The 21,445-nt window shown below is 40.9% G+C and overlaps 1 protein-coding gene across 1 annotated transcript in view; it reads left to right on the top strand.

Moving 5' to 3' along the window:
• Positions 1-3,481: 3,481 nt before the first annotated feature.
• LOC137310547 (probable aminopeptidase NPEPL1) overlaps positions 3,482-21,445 on the top strand; it is a 29,600-nt gene continuing 11,636 nt past the window's right edge. Inside the window, exons 1-7 of the mRNA XM_067978319.1 lie at positions 3,482-3,696; positions 7,366-7,551; positions 9,757-9,927; positions 11,515-11,604; positions 15,248-15,329; positions 16,860-17,002; positions 19,243-19,320. Of these exons, the coding sequence (XP_067834420.1) occupies positions 3,517-3,696; positions 7,366-7,551; positions 9,757-9,927; positions 11,515-11,604; positions 15,248-15,329; positions 16,860-17,002; positions 19,243-19,320 (930 nt within the window). The 5' untranslated portion in view covers positions 3,482-3,516. The remainder of the gene's footprint in view (positions 3,697-7,365; positions 7,552-9,756; positions 9,928-11,514; positions 11,605-15,247; positions 15,330-16,859; positions 17,003-19,242; positions 19,321-21,445) is intronic.

The raw sequence follows: 21,445 nt of genomic DNA, 5'->3' as shown, positions 1-21,445 counted from the left end.
TTTTTTTGTATGATTTGCATCACAGATCAGCCGTGATCTTATCAAATGGCGGAGTGGGCTCGAAAGGCTGAATGGCCTACTCGTGTTCCTATGATTAATGTTTTACTGAACCTGTTAGTTTGTGCCATATCCTAATGTACCTTACTCATGCTCGCCACAAAAGGTAGCTTCCACAGATAGGCCTCTTATGAACCAAAACTTAATCTTGTGTATAGTGAATGGGATGTAAAGTGCCTCAGAGGAAATAGAGAATATCAGTGTATACTCCTGATATCTCCATGAACCGTATAAAACTCACAATTTAACCTGAAATATAAGAGTTAAATCAGCAGATAAAATTAGCAATGTACTTTTTAAAATTGGTACCCTATCCTGTTTTCTGAACCAACATAAAATGTTTTAAGATACTCGCCAAGGCTTCTTCGACAGCACCTCCCAAACCCGTGACCCCTACCACCTAGAAGGACAAGAGCAGCAGGCACATGGGAACAACATCACCTACACGTTCCCCTGCAAGTCACACACCATCCTGACTTGGAAATATATCGCCGTTCCTTCATCGTCACTGGGTCAAAATCCTGGAACTCGCTTCCTAACAGCACCTGTGGGAGAACTGTCACCACACGGACTGCAGCGGTTCAAGAAGGCGACTCACCACCACCTTCTCAAGGGCAATTAGGGATGGGCAATAAATGCTGGCCTCGCCAGCGACGCCCACATCCCATGAACGAATAAAAAAAAACTTGGTCCTTTTAAAATGAATCTTTTGATGAGTTTTTACATCTACCCTCACTGGCAAGTTTTGCCTCTTCCTAGCTGAGATGACATGGCACTGTACGGTAGGGATCTTGCAAAGATTGATTCTATCTTAGGAATTCTGGCAGTTTAGTCCAAACAATTGTATGTAACCACAGGGAGCAGGAGTAAAGAATGAGTGTAAATGTATTTGTGTGCTTTATGGAATACGTCAACTAGTTTAGATTAACCTTAGGTTTTCGTTCAGCCCTCATATGAGAATACCTACAAGCTGCTGAGTGAATGAACTCTTTCTTGCCAAATCATCAGTTAGACAACTATAAGATTTTTTTTAATTAAGCCTCCGAAAGCTTGTGAATTTAAAATAAAATTGCTGGACTATAACTTGGTGTTGTAAAATTGTTTACAATTGTCAACCCCAGTCCATCACCGGCATCTCCACATCATTTTTACATGAACGCATGCCTTGGCTCTTATGGAATTCCGTCTTGCTACAGTGTTCTGCAAATACAGATCTAAGTGGACTAAAGAACTAGTCAATAGCTGCTCATCACAATTTAAAGGGGCCTCCTGAAGCACAGAATTGTTAATTAAGCCAGTTTCAAAGACATGGAGCGTTTTGAACATGTGAAACACTTGATTTAATAATGTTTCACATCTTATCCAGGCCTTATATATCCAATTAGTGCCTTGATGAGGCATAATCTGGTTACTCCTGAGATCAGTCGCCTTCAATTGACTGATTTGCAAATTAAAGCACTGGCCTACATCATGTAGAGCTTTTTTGATAGCACAGCTATTAAGGATTACTATTGTGTTTGCGAGCTTTCATTCTCCTTGACTAGAACCTACAAAAGAACATAACAGTTACTCTCGAAGGATCCCTGGTTATCTACGGTCAAAAGGCCACTGGGTCAATCAAACCCTTTCGCAGCCAGGAGAAAATTATGTGTGTTAATGAGTCCCCAGAGAGAATTGTGTACAGTTACTTAAAGCAAACACCTACAGGCAAAATAAACTTCTTCTGGAAAGCAGTTGACAGAAATCATTTTAAATTTTGGCCTAGCTACATTTGAATGAATGAGATGATGTGGAAACTATATAACTGGAAACAGAATGTATCCCTCTGATCATCATGTATGTGCATTTTGCAAGCCTCTGCAATAGTTGTCTGAATTCTCAGACATTAGAATTCATCTACCCTCACTGGCAAGTTTTGCCTCTTCCTAGCTGAGATGACATGGCACTGTACGGTAGGGATCTTGCAAAGATTGATTCTATCTTAGGAATTCTGGCAGTTTAGTCCAAACAATTGTATGTAACCACAGGGAGCAGGAGTAAAGAATGAGTGTAAATGTATTTGTGTGCTTTATGGAATAAGTCAACTAGTTTAGATTAACCTTAGGTTTTCGTTCAGCCCTCATATGAGAATACCTACAAGCTGCTGAGTGAATGAACTCTTTCTTGCCAAATCATCAGTTAGACAACTATAAGATTTTTTTTATTGATTACAAAATCACAACTCAAGATTAAAGTTGGATACATGAATACTTAATAGATATAGTCAGAGTTATCTAGCAGTCTGAATAGCAAATCTTTAACGCACAGTTACTTAAAATGAGTAGCCAAATTTAGGCTGGCAATTCAGTGTATCATTAGAAATGAGCACTGATGGATGCTGAGTATTAATTAAGTGACTAGAGTCTGAGATTACAGGTGAAATTATTTTAGAGTTAAACCCCTAGATAGCTGATAAATTAACAGCTTTTGAGAGCCATTTTATTGGACAGATTTATCATCTGGATATTGGTAGTTAACAATGTTTCAGAGATTACATGGCATGTTCATGAGCTGTGTGGTTGACTCAACCTTCCTTCTATGAGACGGAGGCATTGGCTGCAAGAATGTCGAGTTACTGAGTCCCCTTTTAGCAGTGGGGTTATCTGTTCCATTTGGATCTTCAGTTCCGGCTGAACCCACGTTGTGCACAAGCGACGATATTGGAGCTGGCTTCACTCTCACCTTTTTCTGATCTTGGATACTTATAAAGTTGTGATAATTTTTGCTGCCTGTAACTGGCTAATACAACCTCACTTGGTACAGTGTATTCAGGACAAGAAGTAAAATAGCTATAAAGGCACCTTTCTATGTCTGCTAAGTAAAGGTTCTTGGAGAACTAAGAGACTGCTACTTCTACAGAAAGTAAATAATTTATGCAGACTTATCTAATTCCAGAGCAATGTTATTATAGTCGCATGGGCTGGTGAATCTAGCCTTTTCAGTCCCAGGTAGTACTCCAAATTATTCAGGTCTTTTCATGCTCTCAGCCTGGTCAATTTCGCATCCTCACCATCGCTGGGGGTTTTTTTGGATGCACGTTATTATGTCACCTAACATACGAAAGGAAAGCTACAGGTGAGGAACACAAAAAAAGGAATGGAATTATGACATTTAGATTTTACTAGCCCTACAATGAAAGCTTTTGTGATGCTGCCTGTATAGATTTACACACTATATATGTACTCGAGCTGTGCCATTTTAAAAACTTTTCCTACTTAAATGTTTTTTATAAAAAGTAAACGAACTCTTAAATGACAGCATCACTTTGCACGTTTGCTCTCTGCCTTTTTTTGCAGTGCGCGGGTGGGGTGAACGCGCGCCCCAGGTCCGGGAGCCGCCGGCTGCTCGTGCGCGCCCACCATATGCGCGCGCGCGCGCGCGCCGCCGCCGCCCGCCGCCGTCGTCGTTCCCACAGAAAAGATGAAGGGCAGCGAGAAGAGCGGGACGGCAGTGGTGGTGGAACATCTGGAGTTTACGGCCAGCGCCCGGGACGCCGACCCTCATTCCAGGCCGGTGTTGTTCGTGGGACAGCTGCCAAATCTGCAGAAACTTACCTGGAGCCAAGTGAAGGGGAAACTGGAGCCCCGGGTGACCCAGGAGGTAGTGAGAAAACAATTCCAAAATGGTGCCCTGGTTCAGAGGAGCCCGGGGTTAGGCCATTCAGCCCCTCTGCAGACCGCCTGCCAGCGTGAGGCTGCAGTGACCTGGGAACTAGCAAGAGTGAAGCAGTTTAGAACATCGTTTGGGCCTCATTCTAACTTACAATGAAATCCCCTCCTCGGCTTGTGCAGCTCCACCCCTCTCTGTAAAGGCTGGGTTGCTGAAAAGCTCACTGGTATTTTTAAACCCAACAAGCTTCCTGGTCATCATCATCATCCAACATATCAGCCCTCTCTTCCTTTTTACATCGTTAACGGGAGCAGTACCAATACTAAAGTGCCCCCACTTTAAGGGGGAGAATGCTAAATATAATGAACCGTGAGAATCAACTGCATGATTTAGACCCAACAGACGGTTACTGAAACTGGTGGTCACTATTTAATTGTGATTGTATTGCTACTACCCTTTCCTTTCCTCGTGTATAACTGACCCTGTAAACCCCAATGAGCTCTGTGCAATATTTTGTATATTTTTTTGAGTTATTGTACGCCTATAAATGCGCCGCTGTTACTTCCCCGTAGTTTAGTTGAATGCCGTTTCATTGTAACTGAGAGGAGCTGCGTTTCGCCTTCTAAATATTATTTAACTCCCGTTCCTCTAACCATTCCTATCAAACGTTACATGCAAGGGATAGTGATCAGATTAACGTCAAAATCAGATGATCCATATTCTCTCTGTGTGATTGATGTAGTAGCTTCACTGTTAGTATACTGTATGTTACTAGACCACACACAGGCTAGGAAATGGGATTAGACTGCAGATTCATAGTTAAGTTAGGGTAAATGGAACGCTATTTTTGAGCATGCGATTTTGGCAGATTGTTAACATAATCGAATTGTTGTATTAGCAGTTCTGTTAGCAGCAATGTAAAATTAAAAGCATACCCCAGAATGACGAGAACAGTTTGCATAAATACTTGAAGGTCTGGAACTCCAACCCCAAAAGGCTGTGGATGCTGGGTCAATTGAAATTTACAAGATTGAGATCTATAGATGGAGCAAAGACAAGTGAATGGAGTTGAGATACAGATCAGTCACGATCTAATTGGATGGCGGATCAGGTTCGACAGGCGGAATGGCCTACTGTACCTATGTTCCTACGAAGCCCTAAAATTGCTTGGTTTTCCTAGAATATTTATTTTTAGTGTTGTGACTTCATGATGCATTTTATGAGAGATTTTAGAATTTATAAATAGGAGGGTTATGATGGTGATATCATTTCATTGATAACTATGTGTGTGTATGTGGTGCTATTAATTTTTTTGACAATGTTTTAAATGGTTAGCACTGCACCAAGAACTTGCTGTGGGTGTCCAATATGGTGGTAGAATACTTAGAACAGACTGGAGCAGGATAAAGTCCTGTCTGAGAAATGTTTTATGGTAATAACGCCTTTTTTAAAGTATTGTTATCTTTAAACTTTGTCCTTCACTTTGATCTCTAGGCTACACCCTGCTTTCAGACCTTTGCCTGTAGTGCTCCATGAGCAGCTGATAGGAGCATGCAAACAGCCAGACTTTTCATAGTCATACAATTGTGTGGTTTTATGTAGACTTCCCCCTTTTGTCGATAACTTGATTAGCCCACGATTAATTAGTAACTGAACATGTGGGGAATTGCAGATGTAAACTCATATCCTACCGTTTCACAGTGCAGAGTGTTGCAGTGCATACAGCATTTACCCAGTAACAAAGTTGGTTGTGCAGATTGTCTAGCTGAAGACTGTTGTGCTTTACTTGAAGTTTGTTTTCTTTTGTCAGCTTAGACCTCCCAGTACCTTGGATGAGTTTGAGTTTATTCCTCTGGGCACTGTCAGGCTGTGGGATCTGCCCCTAAGTTTACTTGTCATTAGCTTCTCAAGATTGGCTTGGTTGGCTTATTTTTATAGCAATATAGAAATAGTTAAAATCATTAGAAAAGAGTGCAATTGAAGTTAAGAATAGCACAGAGAATAGGGAAAAATGGCAACAACAATGGTGAGAACATGTGAATTGTTTACATGGTTTTGTTTTAATATAAAATTGCTGTTTAGTTTTTTATGGGTAAATTCACTGATTCTGTGTTCCCAATAGAGCCATGCTTAAAGGGAGCAGGAGTTAAAGGCAGGACCACAACACAAACGTTGATCCTCTGACCCTTCTCCCTCCCTGCTGGTAGTGCAAGATTGGTGAATTTATCCTTTTGATGCGATTTAGGGTTAATGTCACTGTAGTAAAGCTGTTGGTTCATGTTTGAGCCGCTTTATTCATGTTTGTTTCATTGTACTAGTCTATGAGCTGAAAACAAAATTGCTTAGCTCTGGAAGACAGGCGTTTACTTGAACCTGGGGTAGTGTAAGGGTTTAAGAAGAATTCTAGTTATTGAATGCTGCAGTTATAGTACAAATACCAGTCTCAGCTAGGTCAACTGGCAGACCCAAGTTACACTGTTAACTACATCTCACTCTAAGCTCAGTAACATTGAAACTCTGGACGTGTGTGCTTGTATACATGCACAGTTACTTTCCACAGACAGCTAATTGTAATGTTATGAGAGCGGACAGGAGTAGTGCTTCTCTCATAACACTAAGAACAATAAAAAATCTGTGTTAAGTTCCCTAATGGGTTTAGTAGACTACCTGGGCACTTTTAACATGCCACTTTATGCCAGGCTGGAGTTTTATACTCAATTTGAAGCCAAAGTGGTATGAGACTATCTATTAGAGGTAATAGCTCTTTCATTAGAGTGCTTGGGAGTGAAATCACCTATCTAACTCCTGACGTATACTAAAACTTTTACAGCGCTCAGTTCAAAAACGGTGTAACTGCAGTCTAAGTTTATCTGCATTCCTATTAGTTCTTGGCTACCTAGGTAAACTTGTTCTGCAGTAGAAATTACAGGTCCGATTTTATAAATGCACACTCCTAGCGGGAAACCTCACCCTTCAGCAGTTTGCATTCATAAAATCAGACCCTGTATTTATTGCGGTGGTAACTTTTGCATCGATAATTTAATTTCTAATCGGTACTTGTAGGGAGAGATGTGATTGAATCCACCACCTCTTTTTTTTCCCCCTCTAGTCCAACATTGATCTTGCCAAACGTAGTGCTTCACTTGATATCCATACACATGCATGTTCCAGCAGGTATTACTGCATTTGAAGAAGGAGCTGAGGCTAATTTTGCCCTCCCATCCCTGCTACCACCAGCACCATAGTTCATTGTACTGCCCCAGCTCCAACTTTGGCTGAGATCAGCTAACTCGATACAGACCGAAGCAGGAATCCTTATGGTTTGTTTCACTGTGCACCACACCATGTGCATTTATCTACTAAGCCAACAAGGGAGATACTTAGCATTCTTCAGAATATGCTTTTTGTGTTTTTTTTTAAAATATATAAATGACAAGTTTTGCTGATCTAAGTTTCTTCAGTCATTTCAAATAAAACTTGGATTCATGTGTTTTCCCAATGATTGTAACGTTCCCTTTATGAAATCTTGTGCTGCAACTCCTGATGCTGAACAGCCTGTTACTGTTGTATCTGCCCAGTGTGTATATAATTTTGCTGTAGTAATCTTTTTCCTGTGAAGTTCCAAATCTGCACTATAGTAACACCTTGTTTGTCATTCAGGTCTGGCAGACTGCACTGAGCGCTTTGAATCCAAATCCAATAGATACCTGTTCTCTCTGGCTCCATTATGCTTTTGTGGCAGCGCTCCCGTCGAAAGTCAGCCGCCACAACAGCCCTTCTTCAGCTCACTTTCTCACACGACTGATTCGCAGCTGCTTGTCCGGAAGAACTAACCAGTGCATTGTGGTGAGTGATCAACTAGGCTCTTGTTCATGTCCAGTAACACCCTGATCCAATGTAGATACGCTCTTCCTGAATTCTTTGCTGCATTTTTGTTCCCCATAACTCCAATTTTAAGTTTTCTTAATACTGAATATCATTTATGATAATTTATCAGCTATCAATTCAATGCATCCCTTTTACTGCCTTTTCTAATAATTTCAAGTCATTTTCAAAAAGTAATATATGGAAGCTTTGTAAAAATGATGATTTTATTCAGGTTGACTTATGTGAACATTTGAATAATTTGAGCTCACGGTTACTAGAAATCAACTGAAGTGGCTAAATAAATCCACTTGAGGATCAATATACTTGAGCAACTTTTTTATCACGATATATTCTGTGTGATAATTCTCATCTAATGTACTGTTGGTAGAAAAGTCTTTCTTAGTGCAAAAACTAGTTAAACTGAGAATTAATGTTGCTGAACTGACAGTGCGGTTGCCGGTGACTGGAACTTCTTGCTTTCCTGATTAGAGAGCAGTGTGGAGATGGCATTCCAACTCTGGTCTTCTGTCTCCATATTGCTCTAAATGGGTGCCTGTAATATAACCTCTAATGGTGTCTCTAATAGGAATATCTGTTGAGTGAGTTTATTATCCAACATTGGCAATGTATTTTGTCAGATTCTATAACAGTGACCGTTTGAGAAATAAAATTCAGTGCCTGTTTCCATGTAATGAAAAACTGGGATTTCCTGAAGAGACCAAATGTACTTGAACATTGTGGGTAAGGGACTAATGTGCTTCTTCTGGTACAATGTAACAACACTTCCTGACTAGCTTATTATTGAGGCTGATAATACCTGCAGCTATAGTCTGCCCTGGTTAAGCCCTGAAGACATTTGAGAGAAGAGCCACAAGATTAATCCCTAGAATCAGAGGACTTAGTTATGGGAAAGAATGAGGAAGATTGGGCTTTTCAGCCTTGAAAAGGGATCTCCTAGAACATAAAAACATAAGAAATAGGAGCAGGACTGAGCCATACGGCCTCTCGGGCCTGCTCTGCCTTTCAAACAGATTATGGCTGATCTTCAACCTCAACTCCACTTTCCTGCCTGATCCCCATATCCCTTGATTCCCCTAGAGTCCAAAAATCTATCTATCAATCTCAGCCTTGAATATACTCAACGACTGAGCATCCACAGCCCTCTGGGGTAGAGAATTCCAAAGGTTCACAACACTCTGAGTGAAGAAATTCCTCCTCATCTCAGTCTTAAATGGCTGGCCGACCCCTTATCCTGTGACTATGCCTTCTAGTTCTAGACTCTCCAGCCAGGGGAAGCAACCCCTCAGCATCTACCCTGTCAAGCCCCCTCAGAATCTTAGTGGTAATCCAGAGGTGTATAGTAAATGGTAAATAAAAGATAAACCTGTAACACTAATTAATTTAAATTAAACCATGACCGTAGGACAAGGGGAGTGGTTCAAGTTAACAAAAGGCAAATTTAGGCCTGATATCAGGAAGTTTTTCACAAAGAGTGAATCCATGGGGGCAAAAATCCTGTAATCAATTAAAAAAACACACAACTGGATGGGAGCCTGTTTTCTTTTTATATGTCAATGAGTTAGGATCGACTGACCTTCCTTGACCTTCTGAGATAAACATTTAAATATTTATTAAAAAGCTTTATGTCTGAAATAAAACTATTCGACATTATCACCCCTTCTCATAACCCCACTTAAAATGATCATTGCCAGAGTTTTATTTTCATCACACAGGTTATATACTTTTAACGGAATTATCAACTTGTTGCTCAACACTATGTAACTAGAACCAAGAGTATTTGCTAAATCAAGTATCTGAGAAATGTACAATTTAGCAAATACTATAGGCAAAACTGAACCCAACCCAACACAACAGAGGCTAGTAAATTGGATAGTAATCTCTGGCACAAACTATAGGGAAAGCTAGTTACTTAAAACTGTGAGCAACAGTTTTTAAAAATTGCACAAGGCAACCAGAAGGAGTCTCATCACATGACCCAACATCAAGGCTGACAAATTATTTTGACTTCGCTGAGCAACTTTTCTGGTGTATGTCCTCCATTAGAGAACAGTGGCAATAGTTTCATTTGCAGGAAAAAATGGTTTAGATGTGCCTAGTAAATTATGTGTACTTTTTAAAAAAAAAATTAGTTTTAACTTATTGTGATTATAACTTTTATTTCAGCTAGTCTGTGAATACGCAGAGGTTTTTGCCTCAGCATGTGCACTAACAAGGGCATTTCCTCTGTTCAGTCGACGCACTGGCTTGCCCGAACAAGGAGACAAACTCACTGTTACGGTAGAGTTTGTTTTGGTGGGAGAAAATAATGATCCGCTTACTGAATCTACACTTGCGGTAGGTAATAGCACAATGATGAGATGATCTGAGTCGATATAATTGCTGATTTATGTTTAATAGTGTTTGTTTTTGTTGTCTCCTAACTTTACGTAGTTTGCTTACATTGTGATGAATTGGGCTACAGTTGGCTTGTAGGATTTGGTAATAATTTTGGCTGATGGCACAGCCTGACAACAAATGGAATTGTAAAATCAAATGTTTTGAATGAGATCTTTTAAGTTGATGTACTAACAGTTTTTGTAGGTCACCAAAATCATAGAAACATAGCATCATAGAAATTACAACACAGGAGAATGTAATTTGGCCTATCACACCTCTGGCAATGCTTGCTCTGTGCGACTTATATGGCACCTTAAAAACGTCTTCTGTAAATTCATATCTACAACATCCTTTATCTGTCCACTTCCTCCAAATATTCTAATTTAGATTAGTCATTAGATCTGTCCTTTAGAAATCCACACAGACTTTCCTTGATTAAACTGTGGCTTTAAGTGTTCACTAACTTCATCCTGTATCATAGACTCCTGGGGAGGGGGAGTGGGGGTGTAATTTTACAAAGCTGCGCTGCCAGCAATCACACTATGATTTTGTGACCAGTGCGGACTTGTAAAACTACCCCCTATAACTTTGCACACAGTGGTGGTCAGGGGAATTTGCCATTATTGACTTGCTGATCCTCTTGAGGGGCAGGGGTAACGTTTGCCACCTTGAAGTCCTTTAGGACAAATCCTGTTTCCAAACATTTTTGTTAAGTTATGGTTAGTGCCTTCTCGAGATCCTCTCTAATCTCCTTCAGTATTCTGTAATGCATGCCATCTTGGGCCTAGTGACTTTTCTGCTTTTGGTCATATTAACTTTTTTAGTAGAGTGCCTTTTTTGAATATTTATCTCCAGTAGTGGCTCTTCCACATCTTCCTCGGGTATTCCTATAGCCCTAGTTTCACTTTGCTCTATAAAAACTGATGCAAAATATTCATCTCTGCTATTCTCTCATTATGAAGTTCCAGACAACCCTTTTCATCTTTGTGGTCCCAACCATTCTTTGATTTTTTTTTGTTTACTCTGTATGTGCTTCTAAAAGTCTTTGTTATTTTACTTTACATTGATCACTAGGCTTCTTTCATACTCCTTTAAAATAATCAAACACTTACTGAATCATCTGTGAGGAAATGCAACATAGCCTCTAATTACCCTCCAACAGTGACTGCAGCAATTTTTGTATTAAAAGCATAAAATACCAAAATTTTGATCTTAACTTTTGCCAAGCTATAAAGCCTGTTAAGTGGTTAGCGGTTTTCTAATTCTGCATTATTAGAGGGAAGAATAATTTATATACAACAGCCTTTCACTTCATATAGCATCTTAAATATTGTTCAGCGTAGTTGCTCTTCTGGTGCCATAATATAAATCACTGTGGTAACTTGAGCAGCACCTGTTCTTAAAAGTTGAGAATTTGAGGATTTCACTTTGTTCTGTAGAGAAAAGCTAGCCATTTAGGCCATAACGCTGATAGAATAATCTCATTAGGGTAGAGGTACTGATAGTTCTGATGGATTTCCAGTACTTACCATTATTTTTCCATAGTGCCTGTTAAATGCTGCTGAAGGCATCCGAATGGCTGCTCGTATTGTGGATACGCCATGCAATGAGATGAATACAGATGACTTCCTTGCGGTGAGCATGTTTGATTCTTTAGCTAATATACACAGCAGCATAAACTGATTCAGCTAATTTTTCCTGTATTTCCACTCAATGTCAACAGTCAAAACATCCACTATACATTTTCTGTCATAGCAAATTTTTCTAGACCTGCAACAATGATGATTAACAAGTATGTACCATTTTAAAACATACTTTTCATGTATGAATGATCCAGATCTTAGAATCATAGAAAATTTACGGCACAGAAAGAGGCCATTCGGCCCAGCGTGTCCGCGCCGGCCGAAAATGTGCCACCCAGCCTAATCCCGCTTTCTAGCACTTGGTCCGTCGCCTTGTAAGTCATGGCATTTCAGGTGCACGTCCAGGTACTTATTAAATGAGTTGAGGATTTCTGTCTCTACCACCCTTTCAGGCAGTGAGTTCCAGACCCCTACCACCCTCTGGGTGAAAAGATTTTTCCCCAGCTTCCCCTCTAACCCTTCTACCAATCACTTTAAATCTATGCCCCCAGGTTATTGACCTCTCTGCTAAGGGAAATAGGCCCTTCCTATTCACTCTACCTAGGCCTCTCATAATTTTGTACACCTCAATTAAATCACCCCTCAGCCTCCTCTGTTCCAAAGAGAACAACCCCAGCCTGTCCAATCTTTCCTCATAGCTAAAATTCTCCAGTCTTGGCAACATCCTCGTAAATCTCCTCTGTACCCTCTCTAGTGCAATTACATCCTTCCTGTAATGTGGTGACCAGAACTGTACACAGTACTCAAGCTGAGGCCTAACCAGTGTTTTATACTGTTCCAGCATAACCTCCCTGCTCTTATATTCTGTGCCTCAGCTAATAAAGGAAAGCATTCCATATGCCTTCTTAACCACCTTATCTCCCTGTCCTGCTACCTTCAGGGATCTGTGGCCATGCACTCCAAGGTCCCTCACTTCCTCTACACCTCTCATTATCCTCCCATTTATTGTGTACTCCCTTGCCTTGTTTGCCCTCCCTAAATGTATTACCTCACACTTCTCCGGATTGAAATCCATTTGCCACTTTTCTGCCCACCTGACCAGCCCATTGATATCTTCCTGCAGTCTACAGCTTTCCTCCTCACTATCCACCACACGGCCAGTTTTTGTATCATCTGTAAACTTCTTAATCATGCCCCCTACATTCAAGTCCAAATAATTAATATATATCTCAAAAAGCAAGGGACCTAGTACTGAGCCCTGCGGATCCCACTGGAAACATTCTTCCTGTCACAAAAACACCCATCGACCATTACCCTTTGCTTCCTGTCACTGAGCCAATTTTGGATCCAACATGCCACACTCTCTTTGATCCCATGGGCTTGTACTTTTTTGACCAGTCTGCCATGTGGGACCTTGTCAAAAGCCTTGATAAAATTCATGTACGCTACATCAAATGCACTACCTTCATCGACCCTCCTTGTTACCTCCTCAAAAATTCAGTCAAGTTAGTCAGACACGACCTTCCCTTTAAAAAATCTATGCTGACTGTCCTTGATTAGTCCGTGCCTTTCTAAGTGACGGTTTATCCTGTCCCTCGGAATTGATTCCAATAATTTGCCCACCGAGGTTAGACTGACTGGCCTGTAATTACTCGGTTTATCCCTTGCTCCCTTTTTAAACAATGTTACAACGTTAGCAGTCCTCCAATCCTCCGGCACCAGGCCTGTATTCAGTGAGGATTGGAAAATGATGGTCAGAGCCTCCGCTATTTCCTCCCTTGCTCGTTTTAACAGCCTGGGACACATTTGATCCGGCCCTGGTGATTTATCTCCTTTCAAAGATGCTAATCCCCTACATGCTTCCTCTCTCACTAAGATCATTCTATCCAATATTTCAACTTCTCCTTAACTACAATGTCTGCATCGTCCCTCTCTTTTGTGAAGACAGAAACAAAGTATTCATTAAGAACCATACCAACATCTTCCGCCTCCACGCACAAGTTACTTTTTCGGTCTCTAATAGGCTCTACTCTTTCCTGAGTTATCCTCTTGCTCTTAATGTATTTATAAAATATCTTTGGGTTTTCCTTGATTTTACTTGCCAATATTTTTTCATGCCCTCTCTTTGCTTTCCTAATTTCCTTTTTAATTTCATCCCTGCACTTTTTATACTGCTCTAGACTTTCTGTAGTATTAAGTTCTCGGTGTCTGACATAAGCTTTCCTTTTCTGCCTTATCTTACCCTGTATACTCCTTGACATCCAGGGGGCTTTAGATTTGGCAGCCCCACCCTTTTTTTCTTTGGGGGAACATGTTTACTCTGCACCCCTTAAATGTCTTGGACATCATGATTTGCTGATTCAGACAGATTGATATCTTAGATTTGTATATGTAACCTTGGGTAAAAAATCTCCTTGTGAGACACAAATGAGCTTTGTAGAATATTTTAACTACATTCAGAATGTCTAAGTACACACATTGCTTTGGGTTTAAAAATGTCAGTAACAAAATGAAATACTGACATGAAAGAAATAAATTACACTTTTATATAGCGCCTATCACAACCTCAGGACGTTCCAAAGCGCTTTACAGCCAATGAAGTACTTTTTGAAGTGTAGTTACTGTTGTAATGTAGGAAACGCAGCAGCCAATTTACGCACAGAAAACTCACACAGCAATGAGATAATAACCAGATTATCTGTTTTAGTGAAGCTGGTTGAGGAATAAATATTGACCAGGACACCGGGAAGAACTCGCGGCTCTTCGAAATAGTGCCATGGATTCTTTTACACCCACCTGAGAGGACAGATGGGGCCTCGGTTTTTCTCTCATCTGAAATACAGCACCTCTGACAGTGCAGCACTCCCTCAGTACTGCACTGGAATGTCAGCCTAGATTTTGTGCTAGTGTCTAGAGCGGGACTTGAAACCTCAACCATCTGATTCAGAGGCAAGAGTGCTACCACTGAGAAAAGGCTGACATGACATGCATCATGATGCTCAGAGCTGGCCTGGAAATTGAGCCAAATGAGTGCATTTAGTGGGTGGGGACTGGAGTTGTCTGATCCAATAGCATGTGACTGATGCATACGTTGAGGTTGGAACACTGGTTAGTTGTATTAGTGAATCTTGTTGATGACTGTAGTACTGTGTGTTTGTGGCCATTGACATTCCAATAAGTTGGAGGTGCAACAAAGGATTACTTTAAAGAATTTGTGATGCTTGTCTGCTTATTACCAATTCATTATAAATTTTCTTTTTTCAACTTGTATGCATTAGCTGTTTCTGGATTAGAAACTTGTTTGCCTCCTTGATGTGCACGATAGACTCAGCCAAGCCAATGGTTACTATCATTCTTTATGGAGCGCTACGGTCCTCCAGCATACTGTAGAAATGCTATTGTCCACTTTTACCTAATTTGGAATGAATCATGTGCTGTTTTAATTATATTACAGCAAGGAAGTGGGTCAGTTGTTAATTCAGCTGATTAATGAACGTTTGGGGTTTTAAAAAATGACGTCAGATTGGGTCCTGGAGAATGAGCTCAATGGCCTTTTCACATGCTTTGTGCTTCGATTTTACTTAGTGCTGCAATCACATCCACCACCCTGCACAATTCTTCACTTAAAACTCTGGTGGGGACTTCATTTTCCATGTGAGAGGTTCATTTAAGATTTTATTTTTCTTTCCTACTAGGAAATCGAACTTGTTGGATCCGAGCTGGGCATTATTCCCACCGTTATCCGTGGAGAGGAACTTAATCACAAGGGATTTGGAGGTAATGTCTATTGTAGAGTAAATGATGTTTTTAGAAGATCAAAATTATGGTATTGTTAAAGCTGGAAGGTAAACATTGTTTAGCCAGATGTGGCTAAAAGCAGGATTGGCCTTGTAGACAAATGACCTTATCCCAGACTTCCTTTTTAAAAAAAATAGTAGGAGGCTGCAAGTAACAGGAACCATAAATCTTAATGAGCAGAAAATCGCCTGTGATTTCCTGCCAGCTGCTCCCTGCAGACATCAGTCTGAGCTAGAAGCGCAAGAGTATGAAATGGGCCCTCAAAGGAATACAGAGAAATTTGGATAGATTGAGGAATTGCACTGACAACTGGCAGATGTTATTCGATGTGAACAAGTATAAGGTGCCGAGACTGGAGAAGTGGTGTAAGTAGTGGGATTTTAAGATGAATGAATGGTAGTAGGACGCAACACAGGAAGGGTTCCCGAGGATATTGGTGGACAGCTCGTTAAAGCTATTAGCACAGTAGGTGACATCAGGATGACTCCATGCGCCTAACAAGCGTGGGTCAGCGATAGGGCTACAACATTGTGGCTTTGATTCTTCGATCCGTGGTCCCTACTTCATGGAAGTACATAATATGGAATTACACCGATCACTCTGAGTGTGTAGCTAGGGGTTGCCAGGAAGTAATAGTGAGCTGGTTCAGCCCTACCTGGTGTGCTGTACACAATTCTGATTACTAGAGTGGGAACATTCTGATTGTTAAAGAGTACAGGGAAGGGCATCTAAACTGATGCTGGGAATTAGGGACCTGAGCTAGGAGGAAAGAAGAAGGAAATTCAGAGTGTTTATGCTGAAGAAAAGAAGCCGAGTGGGGGGAAGCTGCTTGAAATGTTCAGGATTCTGAGGCATATAGGTAAAATTAACCTTGACGTGGCCACAAACTCCGTCTGGGAGCATGCATTTGAGCTCAGAAGAGCAAAGGTGAACAGTCAGTTTAGGTTTTGCTACTTCACACAGAAGGTGGTGCATTTGTGGAATAGACTGCCTAGGGAGACTGTAGAGATGGCTAGTTGCCAAATTCAAGAGAGGTTGAGTTTTGTTTTGGCAAACAGTAATTAAGACATAGAGAATAGTCCTGTATATGTTTTAAAAACTTTGGGACCTGCCAAATGGACCACCATAGCCGTTTCCAGCCCTGCACATTTCTATGTTCAACTTTCCACATAAAATAAACTTTTAAAATGTTCTATATCTTGTCCCAGTTAATTATTTTCAGATCAGTATTCCTGTTGCCAGGATGAAGTGTTCTTTGCAGAAATTTTATGTAATCTTATGTAGCGTTGGGATTAGACCATTTTTTTGAGGTGCAGTATTAGCCCTAGCGTGTTTAGGTTTGGGGTCTATTTCTGGTTCACTTGAACATTTAGCCAATTGGGTAGTATTTAAGTGTAAACTGGGACCTTGACAGCCAAGTTCATTGTAATTGGCCCTTTTTAATATCTGTTGGCGATCCTTTTTCTTCCATTAGGAGTCCATTTGATTTGTATTTATTTGGCTGTTCAGGTATCTATGGAGTTGGAAAAGCTGCAGTGAACCCACCTGCTCTTGCAATTCTTAGCCATACACCAGAGGATGCTACACAAACTATAGCCTGGGTCGGCAAGGGTATTGTTTATGACACTGGTGGTCTCAGCATCAAATCAAAGGTGATGCAACTTTCCTGTTCATCTGTTCTTATCTTTGTAGATTACTCTTACTAGACCTAATTTAGAATGAACAAATCTGATGTAATATTCCAACTGTTAAATGCAGTATTTTCTTTTATGAATTAAAGTTAGCTATGCAAGTAAGATAAAATCCAATATATTTTGTTTCCCATACATTTAGAGGAGACAAATGTACATGAAAGTGTGACTTGCATACCTGATGTTACAGTAACAGGGTTTTCACTGCCAGCTTTTGCAGCAAGTCTATTGGCATTATCCTTAAAATATATTTCAAAATATCATAACTAGTTTATGATTATTGCTCTTTGTATGAATTCCTTAGTTTACTCTTAATTTTTAAACGATGTCTGCTAGTTTTGATACCCTCCTGTGTGAACAATATAGGTTTGGTATTATAGAAACATGGAAAATAGGAGCAAGAGTAGACCATTCGGGCCTGCTCCACCATTCAAAATGATCATGGCTGATCATCTAACTCAGTACCCTGTTCTCGCTTTTTCCCCATATCCCTTGATCCCTTTAGCATTAAGAAATATATCTATCTCTTTCTTGAATACATCTAATGACTTGGCCTCCACTGTCTTCTGTGGTAGAGAATTCCACAAATTCACCACCCTCTGAGTGAAGAAATTTCTCCTCATGTTGTAAATGGCGTACCCCGTATCCTGAGACTGTGACCCCAGGTTCTGTACTCCCCAACCATCGGGAACATCCTCCCTGCATCTAGTCTGTCTAGCCCTGTTAGAATTTTATATGTTTCGATGAGATCTCCTCTCATTCTTCTAAACTCTAGTGAATACAGGCCGAGTCGACCCAATCTCTCCTCATACGTCAGTCCTGCCATCCCAGGAATCAGTCTGGTAAACCTTCGTTGCACTCCCTCCATGGCAAGGACATCTTTCCTCAGATAAGGAGACCAAAACTGCACACAATACTCCAGATGTGGTCTCACCAAGGCCCTGTATAACTGCAGTAAGACATCCCTGTTCCTGTACTCAAATCCTCTTGCAATGAAGGCCAACATACCATTCGCCTTCCTAACTGCTTGCTGCACCTGAATGCTCACTTTCAGCGACTGGTGAACAAGGACACCCAGGTCTCGTTGCACCTCCCCTTTTCCCTATCACCATTCAGATAATAATCTGCCTTTCTGTTTTTACAACCAAAGTGGATAACCTCACATTTATCCACGTTATACTGCATCTGCCATGTTCTTGTCCACTCACCCAACTTGTCTAAATCACATTGGAGCCTCTTTGCATCCTCCTCACAGCTCACATTCCACCCCAGCTTTGTGTTGTCTGCAAACTTGGAAATGTTATATTTAGTTCCCTCATCCAAATCATTGGTATATATTGTGAATAGCTGGGGCCCAAGCACCGATCCCTGTGGTACCCCACTAGTCACTGCCTGCCACCTGGAAAAAGACCCGTTTATTCCTACTCTCTGTTTCCTGTCTGTCAACCAATTCTCAATCCATGCCAGTATGTTCCCCCCAATGCCATGTGCTTTCATTTTGCATACTAACCTCTTGTGTGGGACCTTATCAAAAGCCTTCTGAAAATCCAAATACACCACATCCACTGGTTCTCCCCAATCCTATTAGTTACATCCTCAAAAAACTCCAGTAGATTTGTTAAGCATGATTTCCCTTTCATAAAGCCATGCTGACTTTGTCCAATCCCATTAATGCCCTCCAAGTGTTCTGCTATCACATCTTTTATAATAGACTCTAGCATTTTCCCCACTACTGATGTTAGGCTAACTGGTCTGTAATTCCCTGTTTTTTTTTCTCTCCCTCCTTTTTTAAATAGTGGGCTTACATTTGCCACCCATATTTGGACATAGTCAAATGCCATAGTTTACCAGTTTAATATGTTGACAAACTAACAATGCTCCAACCACTGACACTAACAAGGCACTGTGAAATGGTTCCTCAATTTGAACCTGCATATTAAGGCTACATTAGTGTTGATGGCCTTAATGTGTGACCTCTCTTAAGGCAATAGTCCAGAACTCTACCTGCACCTGTGTGGGTAAATATTAGTACAGTGAAAACCTTGATAGCCAGAACAGGTAAAATAAATCTGTCCCCTACTGTGGCCAGGTGGCAATAAAACAACAGCATTAACATTTGTGACTTATTTTACATCTTTGTAACTAATTATTGGGTTTTGACTACATATAAGCTTGAGAGTTGAATTGGTCTCATTTTGTAGACATACATGCCAGGGATGAAGAGGGATTGTGGGGGTGCTGCTGCTGTCCTTGGAGCCTTCAGAGCAGCTGTGAAACAGGTGAGTGTATACCTTACTGTTTCTGCAAGTAAGGGATCCCAGAAATTGCATTGAATGAATTTCTGCTTTGAGATACTGGTTTCAGAGATTTTTTTCGACTGTCTTTCTTTCTTTGTCCTTCTTTCCTGATGCTGACTCTTGCTGGAGACAACTTCTTGAGCACAGGCCACCATCTATAAGTGGCTTAGGACAGCAAGTGTCAGAAGACAGCATATTGCAGTAGTTCTGATCATGGTGCAACCTACACACGCCTTCAACCCACTCCCCTCCCCCAGTCATGCAATCTTCTTAAAAAAAAATGTAGGCCAATTTCGGAATAAACTCTGGAAAATACCTCTTTGACCCCGAAAACAATCAAGCAAGCTCCAGGAGACCGATCTCACCAGTCCCAGTTAACCCAGCTGCCTTCTATAACTCGTTTTTTTTTCAATTCGCAGGCACCCATTCAGCTCCCTTTAGAAGGCCTGCAGCAAATCCACATTCACCGTGCATATAGAATCATAGAAAGGTTACAGCACGGAAGGAGGTCATTTGACCCATGGAGTCTGTGCCGGCTCTATGCAAGACCAATCCAGCTAGTCCCACTCCCCCGCCCTTTCCCTGTAGCCCTGCGAATTTTTTTCCTTTCAAGTACTTATCCAGTTCCCTTTTGAAGGCCATTATTGAATCTGCCTCCACCACCCCCTCGGGCAGTACATTCCAGATCCTATCCACTCACTGTGTAAAGAATTTTTTCTTCATGTCTCCTTTGGTTCTTTTGCTAATCACCTTAAATCTATGTCCTCTGGTTCTTGACCCTTCTGCCAATGGGAACAGTTTCTCTCTATCTACTCTGTCTAGACCCTTCATGATTTTGAATACCTCTATCAAATCTCCTCTCAACCTTCTCTGTTCCAAGGAAAACAACCCCAGCTTCTCCAGGACTATCCACGTAACTAAAGTCCCTCATCCCCGGAATCATTTCTAGTAAATCTCTTCTGCACCTTCTCTAAGGCCTTCAAATCTTTCCTAAAGTGCGGTGCCCATATGGCAACCTATTCCATAGGTTGATGTCTCTGTGAAATAAAGAGGAATAATTCTTAGACCAATTTAGAAAAAGAACATTGGACAAAATCCCTTCATTATTTTAAAGACTTTAATCATACCCCCACAAAGTCTGCACTATTTCCGAATGAAAATCCTTAATTCTCGAGCCTGTCCTGATAACTATTGACCCTTAAACTAGGTATCAATCGAGAGGGCCTCTATCCTCTGCCATGTGAGGGGATCAGAACTAGTTAGAGTATTGTAGATGCAGCCAAAACAAGGCCTTGTACAAATTAAGAATTGTACTTCTTAGTTTTATATTTAATTGTCCTAGCTATACATCCTATTCACTTTTGCAACAACCTCACAACACTGGTCGTGGCTCTTCAGTGTTTCATGAACTACAACCCTAGGTCCTTCCGCTTTGCAGCCTTGAGCATGCAACCTTGAATAGTGTATACATACCTATAATTACCCTGGTCCAAATGCATCGTACTGCACCTGTCTGCTGTGGCAGATGTCTTTCAATGTAATGAGTCTTGATCTGTCTGCAGACTCTTTATTTTGCCTTAAGGTCCTAACTGCTGTGTCATCAGCTAACTTGTGGATTGTTTTCCCCCAATATCTTCGTCCAAATTATAGACAAAAATGCATCCATTTTTGCTACAGTTCCTTCTACAATATTAAATACTTAACACATACATCCACGGACAGACCATAGGAACATAGGAACAGGAGTAGGCCATTCAGCCCCTCGTGCCTGCTCCGCCATTTGATAAGATCATGGCTGATCTGTGATCTAACTCCATATACCTGCCTTTGGCCCATATCCCTTAATACCTTTGGTTGCCAAAAAGCTATCTATCTCAGATTTAAATTTAGCAATTGAGCTAGTATCAATTGCCGTTTGCGGAAGAGAGTTCCAAACTTTTACAACCCTTTGCGTGTAGAAATGTTTTCTAATCTCGCTCCTGAAAGGTCTGGCTCTAATTTTTAGACTGTGCCCCCTACTCCTAAAATCCCCAGCCAGTGGAAATAGTTTCTCTCTATCCACCCTATCTGTTCCCCTTAATATCTTATAAACTTCGATCAGATCACC

Source organism: Heptranchias perlo, chromosome 3, assembly GCF_035084215.1.
Source record: "Heptranchias perlo isolate sHepPer1 chromosome 3, sHepPer1.hap1, whole genome shotgun sequence".
In the NCBI taxonomy this organism is placed as follows: Eukaryota; Metazoa; Chordata; class Chondrichthyes; order Hexanchiformes; family Hexanchidae; genus Heptranchias; species Heptranchias perlo.
This window is presented reverse-complemented; position numbering and strand designations above follow the sequence as displayed.